Genomic DNA, 12,435 nt, shown 5'->3' with positions numbered 1-12,435 from the left:
GAATCCTTTCCAACGTTAGCTAAGCTTTACGCTCGGGAAAGTACGTCAATTCGTGAACTTCGTCAGGGGTAGCAGGACTCCCTCTCCATTGCGGTGGAGGCGGCTGTTGAGGAGGATATGGCTGTGGCGAGTAGGGCTGTATCGGCTGATATTGCTGAGGCGCGCTGAACTGAGGAGGCACGTTGAATTGAGCCGGCACAGTATTGACAACGGTCGGAGGAGGACCTCCTGGAGCAGCAGGAGCAGGACGTCCACCAGCCATGTCGATCTGCTTCTCGCCGTTCGCCCTGCTCCAGTCACTGGGAGACATGATGAAGCTGCTCGAGTCGGGGTGGAAGATAGTAGTCAAGACACGGCCAACGGCAACCTGCTTGAGTCTGTGCCTCACGAGGCCGAAACTGGACTTGCCCGTAACGGCGCTGCCCGCTACGGCTAGGAAGATGAGGCCCATGAAGACGATGACGACGAAAGCCGGGATGCCAAACATCCACCTGTACTTGACCCTGTGGACTGTTGGAATCACTCGTAGCCTGGCGGCTTGGTCGGGCTCCTCGTTGAGAGCGCCCAGGGCGCCTTTGGTACCCACGAGAGCCGAGGCAGCGAGGTCGTTCCAGAGGAGCTTGTAGATCTTGGGGGCCGTTTCTGCAGAGGCAGACAGTTCCTTCCACTTGAGCCAGAGACTCATGCTCTGCCGGGCGGTAAAGTCGATGATGGGGTCTGTGTCGCTGCCGCTCTTGAAGATAGTGTGAAGCGCTGAGATGGGCACGATAGAACCGGGGAGGTTCATGGTGGACGAAGACGGGTTGAGGGCTGCAGGACCGAAGATCTCATCCATCGCGGACCCAAGGAGGTACAGCTCTGGAGCCTGGGTGGTGCTGACATTTTGAAAGCCCTTGAAAGCTGGGTCGACGATACCCCAGATGGGCTCGAACTGAGCGAGGGTGAGGGACCAGTCCTCGACGCCCCAGAGAGGCATGTCGTCCTTGCTCTTGTACTGCTTCTCCTTGACCTCCTTGACGACCAGGTTGTCGATGCTGTCGCTGGTGCCGTTGTGGAAGAAGGTGGCTCTCTTGACGGTGGCCTTGACTGCCGAGGCGCAGGTGTATAGGGGTGAACTCCATTCGCTGCCGTCTTCGAATAGGTTTGGTGAGCCGCCGCCTACTCGCTTGGGAACTCCACGGAGCAAGTTGCAAGCGACGTAGGTGTTGTTTAGCAAGGCTGGGGCATTCAATGAAGTTCCTTGGCAAATCAACTCTTTAAGAAGGAAAAAAGTCAGCGATGAATATAGGGGATGGGTAGAGTACAACTTACTCGCAGCATTCCAATAATCAGAAGTGATATTATGCGGATTCTTGTAAATCTCCTCCCCCTTTCCGTCAAGTGACTTGGTCATACCAGCGACCCTTCCAAACTCTGTCATAAACTGCAGCGACTGATACATCGTGTGATCGATCTCTGCGATGGGTAGCTTCCACTTCTTGCCGACCTTGGAGTCGATGCGGTCAAACGCCTTTGTCCCCTTGACCTTGTCGGTCGGGTCCGACATGTTCATGAAGAGCATGGTGACGCCGTTGGTGTACCAGGCCGCCTGGTACGCCCGCGTCTTGAGGTCGGGCTTGTTCACGCCGTTGCGCTGGTCATGCTCCGGGTTGGTTGTGTTGAGGTGGACGAAGCCGCCGCGGTCAGTCATGTACAGGTTTGTGACGGCGAGGCCAGAGGTTTGCTTGGAGCTGGTGCTAATCTCAAAGTCGACGGTGACGTTGAGGTTTACACACTCAATCTCTGGCTCCAAAAAGAGCAAGTCTTCAGACCAAGTCGCGCCTCGGGTATGTCCAACAGGCAGGGTATGGTTCCTCAAGCCGATACCGCCGTTCTTGTTGTCGACAATCAGGCCCTCCACAGGTTTAATTTCTTCCCTGAGTGCAAATGACTCGAGAGCGCGGAAGATGCCAACTGCGATGGGTGTGCCGTTGTTGTAGATTCGGTTGTACTGCTTGGTCAACTGCCGCCACTCAATATCGAAGTAGTTCGAGATGGTTGTCCTGCGCTTCTTGGTGCCGCTCATGTAGATATCATGGAGGATACTGGGCACGGTTGCGTTGATTTCGTAAAGCGTCGTGCAGTTGAAGGACAGCCCGTCGGATGAAAAGATGGTGACATCCGAGGTGTAAGGACAAGGCGCATAGCACGATGGGGTTAATGAGCACGTTCGTGTGAAGGAGTTGTTGCTGTCGCGCGGCGAGGTTCCCATGAGGAACGCACTCGAGTCCTTGGCATATTGGAATGATGCCACGGTGGACTGGCTGTCGAGTTCATCTTGCTCGTATAATCCCAGAGGAGTAATAACACCAGCAAGGGAGACGAGCAAGGCAAGTAATGGGACAGCCAAGGTCATCATGGAGATGGTTCCGCGGACACCATGGCGCTTGGCAGAGTCTGCCTGAAGTAGAGGAGGCCATAGAGAGCTCTGAAGGAATCGACCAGCGTTTGTCCTATGACGATTAGTTGAATCTTGCCAAGTGCCAAGGCTGAAGTTATAACTCACCATGTGGCCGCTGTCTCGCGATCACGTAGCTGACCAGCGAGAATAAAGGTCATGGCAGTCGGACACCATAGTTGGGCTATCGTCCAAGTTAGAATCTCGTTTTTGCCCTGTCGCGTGCCGCACAAGAAGCACTTTGCGAGTCGAGGTAGTAGAGCTCACCTATCACAATGCCAAAGGCAATGATACCAGCAACATAACCAACCGTCAACTCAGGCATCTTGTCTATGAGCCTTCCCACGGCACCTGGTTAATTCTGTTATCTTGAGTCTGTACAGAAGAAGTCTCAAGCTTCACGACGGACAGGGAGAAAGTGGCTGCCCATATGTCTCCTCTAACCGGCCGCCTTTCCTCCTCGGGCTACAAGACAAACAAGACAACCCACCCGGGCTCAATCCAGGAACATGTGCAACACGCCTTACGGGGCAGACTTGGCTCCAGAGCTCATCTGCCGCGTCCAATTTAGTTAAACCATGACAGTCTCGCTCGGTCGTATCCCTCGGTAGAGGGTCCGATGGTCAGGCCGCCAGCCTTGAAGAACTTTAGCCGTCTCCAATCATGGCGGGTTTTCGACAGCCACCAACGATGCAGTTCTGCTTGCCCCTGAGAGAGAACGCCGCTAGAAGCAAGCACAGCATGGTTGAGGGCGCGAGTGTATGCAGGAGCCGTTGTAAGACGGGCTGAAATTACACCATGCCAAGACCCAGTCTAGTCCCCAGGCACCGCGGCCAACCTATCAACACCAACGAGTCGCGAATGAGCTGAAGTCGGAAAATAAAGATGGTCGTTTAGAGTCAACGCCACAAGCTTAACGCTACGACGCTGGTGGATAATCCAGGGACAACATCCCCGCGGAGTAATAAAGTCTCAATGTTAGCCCGCGCGATGCCAGCTGATCTTGCCATAAGCTCGGGTGATCTTTAGATGCTCGGTGAGGCCGTTGGATGTTCAGGTTGGGCCGCCAGTTCACATAACTGATTGAAACTGGGAGTGTTGCTGAACCCTCTCTTTCATGCCGTCGCAACTGTCCAAGATGATGCGAATGAGTGCTATCCAGAGAGTGCTCCTCGGCCTCTTTCTCGCCCAAGTGTCTGTGGCATTGATTTCCCCAGAGGGTCGCGAGTACTGCACAGGAGACGGCTCCATCTGCGAGGCGTTCAACAAGATCGACAGAGAGTGCAGAGACAAAACCGGTGCTGCATACACAAAATGTACTTGCGAGACAGGATGGGTTCCTTTGAAGGAAGCGTAAGTGAAGCGACCTGAACCTAACTGATATAGACCAATCCCGCTAACTCTGCATCGCAGCTGTTATAATTGCAGAAGAATGTTTGGCGAGTTCATGTTCAGTCAACTGGAAAGAGACCAATCGGTCTGCAAAGAAGAGGGCTTTGATATTGCGCCAATCCCTTCAAGCATCATCTCCCAGCAGAAGCAGTACAACAAAACGGCCGAGGTCCCATCCATGCCAGCGTCAAGCACGATATCGATTGATCGAAGTTATACAACCAACAGCCACGAGGCGTATACCACCACCGTGTACGGAGTTGTTGCGTCGGTCACGCTGCCAGAGATTTCAGCCCCAACGGAGGAGGTAGTAGAGGAGGACGAAGACAACTCGGCAGTGCGTCAAGTCGGTAGTGTCTCGGTAGTTGCTGTTTGCGCCGTTGTCTTGGCAATGATAATACCGTGAGGGTTAGATAGACAAGAGCTGGTGACAGGATAATCTCATGTTTAGTTGTAACAGCACCTTTGCAAGTCAGGCGTAATATAACCGGGAGGCATCCGTTTTCAATGGTTACAGGAGTCTATTGAGGGGTATCTTTATTTGAATTTGTCGGGGTCGCTGGGTATCATTTTTCGCAAAATAGCAAGTTGCTTGATCAAAGCAATCTTCTTGTGATCGGAAATATCACGCTTATCGATGCGTCTTGTGCCGTTGGAGAAGACCACTGTGTTGTCTGGCAGAATGGTTCCTGGTGCCAACTTGGACAATTGAGTGATGGTGCAGTTCTTGAACAGTCAGTCGATACTCTTGAAGCTCTGTGGATGGCATCTACCTTGCCAATCTTGGAACCACAACCAATGTTGGCTCCAGCTTGGATCGTTGAACCTTCGCCAATCTCAGTGCCTCCAGCCTCAATGATTGAACCGGCCTCAATCGTCACGTAGTCTCCTAGAGCTATACCACCGGGCTTCGCACTCTCGATGTCGGCAGGGCGAGCTCCGATATGCGTCCGTTCGTGGATAAGACATCGTCGTCCGATCAAGATGGATCCTAGGTTGGACTCGAACTTCGATCGCGGATGAACCACGGTCTCTGACTGCATCGTGATCGAGTGTGTGCCTTGCAGCATCGCATTGTTGGAGATGGTGAGGGAGGACGAGAAGTTGACGGGTGGCCTGGGACCGCTGCGGTCGATGGCAGGGAGAATCGAGTGCCTTTTACTAGACATGGCGATGGCGACTCCAGCTTTCAAGGTATGAGTTCACACGGCCTTGACGCCGTCATTGTTTGCCAAGATGGCATATAAAGCCAACTCGAGGTTGGCGTTTATTGGCGGTGATAGGTAGGAGCTGGTGTTGCGATGTCGCAGATTAGCATCGTCAAATGAGAGAGCTCAGCTGCGTGCTTACGTTACCACCGAGCAGCTCGGATCGATGACTTCAAAGAGTCGGCCGAAGGCAAAAGGTACCGGAAGCGCTTAACATTTCTGATGAAAAAGACTTTGCCTCTAACCTATCATACGTGTGGGGATAAGTAGCGGCTAACTCTTGCGGCTGAATAATCCATAGTCCGCATTGACCAATCACTGATTCCCCATTTCTGAACCGGTCACGAATCTCGCCCGGAAACTCGAAGTGCCGCATCCTGACGTCCGTCTTGTCAACCATCTCCAATCCGCCATCCGACAACGAGCACAATGCTGTCCACGAGAGCGGCGCCCAAGAAGGCCGTCGGCCTCTCACGGACCGCCGTGAGAGGCCTGGCAACTGTCCAGGACGGCGCCCCGAAGCGAACGTACGGCGGTCTCCGAGACCAAGATCGCATCTTTCAGAATCTGTACGGACGATACCCCGTCGACCTCAAGAGCGCGAAGCGGATGGGCGACTGGCACAAGACCAAGGAGATCATCCTCAAGGGTCACGATTGGATCATTGGCGAGGTCAAGGCCTCTGGTCTGCGAGGACGAGGTGGTGCTGGTTTCCCCTCGGGTCTGAAATGGGTAGGTTTTGGAGAAGCGGATTCCTCATCCGCACCAGCCGGGGAGACACCAATTGCCTAACGCTCGGTAGTCTTTCATGAACTTCAAGGACTGGGACAAGGACAACAAGCCCCGTTACCTCGTCGTCAACGCCGATGAGGGTGAGCCCGGAACTTGCAAGGACCGCGAGATCATGCGAAAGGACCCACACAAGCTCGTCGAGGGATGCCTCATTGCCGGCCGAGCCATGAACGCGACCGCTGCCTACATCTACATCCGAGGTGAATTCGTCGAGGAGGCCGCCGTCCTCCAGCGAGCCATCAACGAGGCCTACGCCGACGGCCTCATTGGCAAGAACGCCTGCGGATCCGGCTACGATTTCGATGTTTACATTCACCGAGGTGCCGGAGCCTACGTCTGTGGCGAGGAGACTTCGCTCATCGAGTCCCTCGAGGGCAAGCCCGGCAAGCCCCGTCTCAAGCCCCCGTTCCCCGCCGCCGTCGGTCTTTTCGGATGCCCCTCCACCGTCACCAACGTCGAGACTGTCGCTGTCGCCCCTACCATCTGCCGCCGAGGAGGAAGCTGGTTCGCCGGCTTTGGCCGTGAGCGAAACCAGGGCACCAAGCTCTACTGTATCTCTGGTCACGTCAACAACCCCGTCACTGTTGAGGAGGAGATGTCGATTCCCCTGCGTGAGCTGATTGACAAGCACTGCGGTGGTGTTCGAGGTGGATGGGATAACCTCTTGGCCGTCATCCCCGGTGGTTCTTCCACTCCTGTCCTGCCCAAGCACGTCTGCGATGACCAGCTGATGGACTTTGACGCCCTCAAGGACAGCCAGTCTGGTCTCGGTACTGCTGCCGTTATCGTCATGGACAAGAGCACCGATATTGTCCGAGCCATCAGCCGTCTCAGCCACTTCTACCGCCACGAGAGTTGCGGCCAGTGCACACCCTGCCGAGAGGGCAGCAAGTGGACGGAGCAGATCATGAGCCGATTCGAGAAGGGCCAGGCTCGCGAGCGGGAGATTGACATGCTCCAGGAGCTCACCAAGCAGGTTGAGGGTCACACTATCTGCGGTATGTTGCACTCGTCAAAGTGAATGAACTATGCTAATATTGTCTCAGCTCTGGGAGAGGCTTTTGCCTGGCCCATCCAGGGTCTTATCCGTCACTTCCGACCCGAGTTGGAGGCCCGGATGCAGAAGTTTGCGCAGGAGTCTGGCGGTGCTCCTCTGGCTGGTGGATGGAGTCACGACTCAAGGGCTCAGGGAAAGCTGGTGTCTCCTGGTCAATAATTGGAGTCTCGACTAGTTAGAAAAGGACAGTTGAGAGGAGAGGATGTTAGAGGGGGCATACGTGTGTGTACCTGTGCATAGCTACAAGATTTACGTAGACGCCCTGTGTTATATTTACTTGTGTTCAATGGGAGTAACGAAAGCTGGTTACACATTGTTTCTAGTCACCGCAAGTCGTGACTGTTGATATTGAACGTGTAAACGCCTGCTTGTATTCACGTCTTGTATTATTCGCCAATACCAAGAGAATAAACGCCCAATGATGCCATTTCCAAAACGTCCACGTCAAGCCAAACAGACGTGGCCGTGGGGATCCCCCGCGGCAAATTCATGCATCAACCGGCTGACTCGCTCCCTATCTTATGGAGCTAAATAAAATGGTCTGGGGGGTCCAAGCCCAACACCGCCTATTCAAACCGCTTAACTGTGTCTAGTCAATATTCTGCATTTTTCTGCCTCTGTTTGCATTTTCTCGAGCGTCCTTTTTATCGTGATAGACTATAGATTGCAACGTTGATGGTTTTGTTAGAGTTGTTGATTTTCTTCTACTTCAATATCAGCTGGCTCATCGAGATGGTTGACACGTATGAGCACTTTGTTGCCTTTGGCACCGACCTCGGTATGTATCTCTCACTCACTGTCTCAGTTGTACATACAGCAGCAACTAACAGTCTTTCCAGTCGGTATTGAGCGCATCCTGCGTCTCTTCCAGGCCACATGCTCCATCCTCATCTGCTACCCAGCCCTGCTGGCCCTCTTCCTCCCCGGCGCCTCCGAGATCGTCCAGGCCTCCAAGGCGACAGGACTAGGCGTGCTCCGCGGGCAGCTCAACGTCTCTCGGCGCTTCATCCGTTTCTTCCGCTTCCTCGACACTTTCCGTGCCGGCTGGAACCTCTACGTCGCCGCTGGTGACAAGGGCCTCGATGGATGGCTCGATGTCGTGAGCAAGACTTGCTTTGGCATCTTTGGCATGATGGAGACCATGACCCTTCTGGATCTCTGCGGCATTGAGAACTTGCGCATCTTTTCCAAGGAGAAGTATGATGAGATTGATTACCAGTCTCAGCTGTTCTGGTTCGCTGGACTGTACACCTCCATCATCGTCTCGTTCATCAGAGTGTTCCGTCTGTTCTCTACACGACCTGCCGTTGTGCCCGCCGAGAGCGTCAGCAGGATCCCCACCGAGAACGCAGACGAGATCATCTCCGCTGAAAAGGAGCTCTCCGAAAAGTCAGACGCCACAAAGGACGATGAGAAAAAGTCCAAGGATGACCTCGACAAGGAGCGCGAGCGCCTCAAGACCATCGTCACTAAGCGCAAGGCCGAGCGACGAGCCTGGCTGCAAAACCTCAGCAGGGAGGGATTCGTCCTGGCACGCAGCATCTTCTCTGACACGCTCGACATGCTTCTTCCCACCACCACCGTCGGCTGGGTCAAGGTTGAGCCTGGTGTGGTTAGTCTGGTTATGTTCCTGACTACCCTCTCCACGGGCATGGCTGTGTGGGAGAATGTTGGCCGGCGTCTCCAAAAGAAGGCGTAGATGACACCAAAAAAAGCGGATATGAAGTGGTTTACTTTCTTGTGTATTGTTCATGCTATCCTAGTAGCGAGCATAGTTGCAAGCAGCATAGGGAACGAAAGGTTCGGATATGGTTGCCTGACATGAGGCAGATATAGCAACAACTTAGACCAAAACCATGATGTTTTCCCTCTAACTTATCATGGAGTCCCCCAGTATCGTCAAACGTAGACGTCGTGACCTTGTCGTTTATTCCTTCACGACTTTGGCATCCTTTCACCAGGAAAATCACCACCGAACCGCCCTGATGAACAAATTGACCTCGGATGCCGTGTTTCACAGAAGCTTCCTAAACCTCGGAGGAAGTCGAGGCTCGGGGCTCCGACGTGTCGTCTCGGTACAGCTCAGGAATAGTATAGGCAGGCTTGTCGTGCTCCTCGGCCTTGTACAAGACGAGCTTGACCTTGCGGAAGATGCTGAACAGAGACACGAACGCAATGATGAACTCCAGCGTCCTATGTTGAAGTTAGCTCGATGCCGAGATGAAAAGCGGAAAAGATGGGAAATACTCACGACAAGGTGATGCACAGCCCGCCAACATTGTCATCATAGTACCAAAGGCCACTCGTCAAGGCCAAGACACCGGGGATGATGAAGAAGCCACCGAAGCCAAGGTCCACCAAGTTGATGAGATAAGGCCTCAACTTGACCAAAATGCTCCTCGTCTGGGGAGAGCCAAGCTGGATGGCAGACACGAAGCCAAAGGAACAGAAAAAGCTCCCAAGCGTAATGTCAACCACGTTGTTGCCACCCTTCTTTCCGCAGCAGGCACAGTAGATGAGGCCGCTGATGAGGTGGTACGAGTTCCAAAGGATGAGCATGATGGACCAGATGCCGAAGAAGGCGGCCAGGCCGTCGTGGTACCAGGGCATGCAGATGAAGACGGTGGCCGTGATTCCTAGAGCGATGACGATAAATCGGAGGAGGAGGACGGGCGAAAAGGTGATGGAGACGGACGGCTTTCTTTCCTCCTCCTCTCGCTCCTCAGGGTGCAGCAGAGCCGCCGAAGGGTCGTCCCTCGGAAGGCTCTGGTAAGCTACCTCGGTAGTCTGGCCCTTTGCCGCCATGATTCAAGATTCTGATGAGATGGGTTTCGTTTCGTCGAGTTTAGTTTGTGTGTAAGTTGAGATTTGATGCCGAGATATTCCAGCCAGCTTCAAATGCCAGCGCCCAAATACTTATACGACCCCCCGATGGTTCACACATTTCCCTTCTGGGAAGCGGCCGAGGCGCCGCCAGTGCGAGATTGCATTGCACCACAACAACAAAGTTACGAGAGGACGCCTTGGAGCCTCTCGTTTTGTGCATGCCTAGCATAGCCTCCAGGATTGAATCCTTCGCGCAGTAACCGGAGAGCTGGGTCATCCATTGGCCCACAAACGATTGACAGGTCTTTCTGACCAGTAGGAACCAAGAAAACAAGGGTTATTGGAGCTTTGGCCTTGTTTTGGGTGAGCTTGCGTAAGTCTCGCGAAGGTTTCCAAACCCAGACCTGTCCACTCAGAAGGCGATGAATTGAGTCCGAAAGACCCAGCAACCGGTGCATCGACTCATCCGATCGGCAAGAAGGGTAGATCTTGATGATCTGGCCAGTTGCAGTGCCTCTCACAGGGCTGAATAACAAAGCTGAGCCTTGATAAACACACCCCGGCCTGGACAATATCGCGGATTGCACATGCGTTATCGTCGACCCTTGATCACGAAGCGCCCGGTCTCGACCTGCATCTTCCATCCGTCCTGAAGCAGAGCTGCAGCCACAGCCTGTCTCAACTGTGACACACCACCAGCACTATGGCGACCGAGTCCAGTGATGACAGTAAATGGCTGCTGCCGCGCCTTTTCAGACCTAAACTCGCCTAGAGCAGACCACCAGGCCTGCGTCCTCTGGCGGGCGATGCGCACACCATCCTGCACGTAGACGCCGTGCAAGTCGATCGAGCTGGCTGTGCTCTGCTTCTCAACCAGGAGATCGGCGGCAGTCGAGGTGGCCTGCGCTGCATAGCGGCCCTGCTCCCTTGCAACCTCTGCGTAGTAGCCAGCGGCTTGTCGGTAGAGAGGATTCGAGGCGCCTCGCCTGCTGAGCTGTGCAGCAGAAGCTGCTGCCTCACGCTTGGCCCGATTATACTGGCTAGCCTTCTCCGCAGCTTGCGTGTACGCGGAGGGGTCAAAAGGGCTGCCTAGTCTGGGGGCCAATGGCTTCGTCACTTTGGCCTTTCCAGATGTAACAGTTTCGAAACCATCGATTTCCTCTTGCGGGAGTGGCGTGAGGGGGTAGTTCAGATCGAGCTTCTGCGTCCAAGGGTTCTTTGTAAAGTGCTTGCTCAGCAGGGCGGCAATGTCGTCCGACTCCTGCGAGATGGAACCAGTAACCTGAACGATGGTCGACATGTACTTTTCAGGAACGTTGCGGTATTTTTGAGCGAGTTCCTGGGCGTACTTCTTTGCCGCTTCGTCCTGGGTCTCGATACCTTGAGCGATGTACTGATCCAGGATCTCAACTGCTGTTGCGCCGCTGGCACAGCGCTTGTTGTAGAAGATGCCAGAGACGAAGCCGAATGGCAGATCGAGCCTATCTGCAAGATACGCAATCTCATCTTGGCCTGTCGCGGTCGTGAGTTACTATTTCAAGACGGTATGATCGGAGAAAATGCTTACGTTTCATCTCCTTCAAGTCTCCAGGTGTGCTAGTTCCACTGCTAGACGACGGCGTATCGTCGACCGAAGGTTTCTTTCCCTTCTTTCTGTTCTTCTTCTTCTTCCCGACACTCGCCTCAGGCTGGAAGAAGCCATCGACTCCTTTCTGCTCTTGGCCTGTTGACTTGAGGTACTGAATGTTGAGGAGATCGTCAAGTGCGGTCTGGAAGTCTCCATTTGCCTTTTTCAAGGAATGCTTGATGTCGAATTCCTTGAGCTCGGAGAACATGCCCTGAAGGAGGAGCACCTTGCTCTCTTCGCTGTCGTCATTAAAAGACGTGAGCCGCGGGATGGAGTACGCCGTGCTTGCAGTTGACGAAGTAATGTCGCTGACAGAAGTGTCGGTATCTCTTGCGCGAGAGGCTTGCTGGCTGCCTGTCTCGGTGGTGCTTGTTTCTTCATTTGGGTCTTCGGCCACACCAGAGATACCGCTGGGGTTAAATCCAGTTGCTTCCTCGGCAGTGACATCTTGAGCGAGGCCATCAAGGATAGCCTTGGCCGCTTCATATTGGGTTTGTTGCTTGAGATCGTGATCGCTCGCAATAGCGACTACGAGGGCCTCATCCAGAAGCGAGCGGAAAGATTCCTGTTGACCCAAGGGTTAGTATACATCACCAAGCTCGGTCACTGCTGAGTATCATGGCTTAAGGAATGTGTCTGGCACTGGCGACGCGCTCAGTGAGTCACAGACGATTCTTGCTACGACAGGCGACTCTGTATCCTGCACCTCACTTGACGGTTGCCTCGCGCTGGATCGCAATACACATCATAAAAATAATCAAGACTGTAAACCACATACCACCAGCTTCTGGACAAGTTCTTCTGAAGTTTCGTTGGGCATGGGGGAGGGATAGAGTGGGGTTGAAGATAAACAGTTCCAGAATAGAGCATGATACACGTAAAGCTTTTCACAGGAAATGTTGTTCGTGCCGTCGACACTAGTTCTCGTCTCTTCGCTCGTGGGATGTTGAAGGAAGAAGAAGAGTTGGGTTGGTTGAATGACGCATAGCCCAGAGTCATGGTCTTTTTCCAACTCGAAGCCCAGTTGGTGGAGCGCGTATCAAGATGCTGAGCCAGTCAGATCACGTGTTGAGAACAATGCTTGTATAAGGCAGAT

The 12,435-nt window shown here is 53.8% G+C and overlaps 7 protein-coding genes across 7 annotated transcripts; 3 read left to right on the top strand and 4 right to left on the bottom strand.

The window, feature by feature from the left end:
- Nucleotides 1-19: 19 nt before the first annotated feature.
- On the bottom strand, nucleotides 20-2,762 carry NCS57_00301600 (uncharacterized protein; the record flags this gene model as incomplete). The annotated part of the gene is made up of 4 exons (XM_053053032.1): nucleotides 20-1,254; nucleotides 1,312-2,492; nucleotides 2,546-2,621; nucleotides 2,678-2,762. The coding sequence occupies 4 exons, from the start codon at nucleotides 2,760-2,762 to the stop codon at nucleotides 20-22; spliced, it is 2,577 nt and encodes an 858-aa protein (XP_052918278.1).
- Nucleotides 2,763-3,554: 792 nt separating this feature from the next.
- On the top strand, nucleotides 3,555-4,235 carry NCS57_00301500 (uncharacterized protein; the record flags this gene model as incomplete). The annotated part of the gene is made up of 2 exons (XM_053053031.1): nucleotides 3,555-3,790; nucleotides 3,851-4,235. The coding sequence occupies 2 exons, from the start codon at nucleotides 3,555-3,557 to the stop codon at nucleotides 4,233-4,235; spliced, it is 621 nt and encodes a 206-aa protein (XP_052918277.1).
- A 131-nt stretch (nucleotides 4,236-4,366) lies between these two features.
- NCS57_00301400 (Dynactin subunit 6) lies at nucleotides 4,367-4,998 on the bottom strand (the record flags this gene model as incomplete). Its single annotated transcript, XM_053053030.1, has 2 exons — nucleotides 4,367-4,555; nucleotides 4,603-4,998. 2 exons carry the CDS (start codon nucleotides 4,996-4,998, stop codon nucleotides 4,367-4,369), a joined length of 585 nt encoding a protein of 194 aa, XP_052918276.1.
- Nucleotides 4,999-5,466: 468 nt separating this feature from the next.
- NCS57_00301300 (NADH dehydrogenase [ubiquinone] flavoprotein 1, mitochondrial) lies at nucleotides 5,467-7,045 on the top strand (the record flags this gene model as incomplete). Its single annotated transcript, XM_053053029.1, has 3 exons — nucleotides 5,467-5,769; nucleotides 5,840-6,827; nucleotides 6,876-7,045. The coding sequence occupies 3 exons, from the start codon at nucleotides 5,467-5,469 to the stop codon at nucleotides 7,043-7,045; spliced, it is 1,461 nt and encodes a 486-aa protein (XP_052918275.1).
- Nucleotides 7,046-7,561: 516 nt separating this feature from the next.
- On the top strand, nucleotides 7,562-8,585 carry NCS57_00301200 (uncharacterized protein; the record flags this gene model as incomplete). Its single annotated transcript, XM_053053028.1, has 2 exons — nucleotides 7,562-7,664; nucleotides 7,726-8,585. The coding sequence occupies 2 exons, from the start codon at nucleotides 7,562-7,564 to the stop codon at nucleotides 8,583-8,585; spliced, it is 963 nt and encodes a 320-aa protein (XP_052918274.1).
- Nucleotides 8,586-8,913: 328 nt separating this feature from the next.
- On the bottom strand, nucleotides 8,914-9,691 carry NCS57_00301100 (uncharacterized protein; the record flags this gene model as incomplete). The annotated part of the gene is made up of 2 exons (XM_053053027.1): nucleotides 8,914-9,079; nucleotides 9,138-9,691. 2 exons carry the CDS (start codon nucleotides 9,689-9,691, stop codon nucleotides 8,914-8,916), a joined length of 720 nt encoding a protein of 239 aa, XP_052918273.1.
- A 613-nt stretch (nucleotides 9,692-10,304) lies between these two features.
- NCS57_00301000 (Smr domain-containing protein) lies at nucleotides 10,305-12,159 on the bottom strand (the record flags this gene model as incomplete). Its single annotated transcript, XM_053053026.1, has 3 exons — nucleotides 10,305-11,224; nucleotides 11,280-11,904; nucleotides 12,118-12,159. The coding sequence occupies 3 exons, from the start codon at nucleotides 12,157-12,159 to the stop codon at nucleotides 10,305-10,307; spliced, it is 1,587 nt and encodes a 528-aa protein (XP_052918272.1).
- Between the last annotated feature and the right edge of the window lie 276 nt (nucleotides 12,160-12,435).

The sequence above is a fragment of the Fusarium keratoplasticum genome, chromosome 2, assembly GCF_025433545.1.
Source record: "Fusarium keratoplasticum isolate Fu6.1 chromosome 2, whole genome shotgun sequence".
Lineage (NCBI taxonomy): Eukaryota > Fungi > Ascomycota > Sordariomycetes > Hypocreales > Nectriaceae > Fusarium > Fusarium keratoplasticum.
Note: the sequence above shows the minus strand (reverse complement) of the source record. Positions and strands in the feature narration are given on the sequence as shown.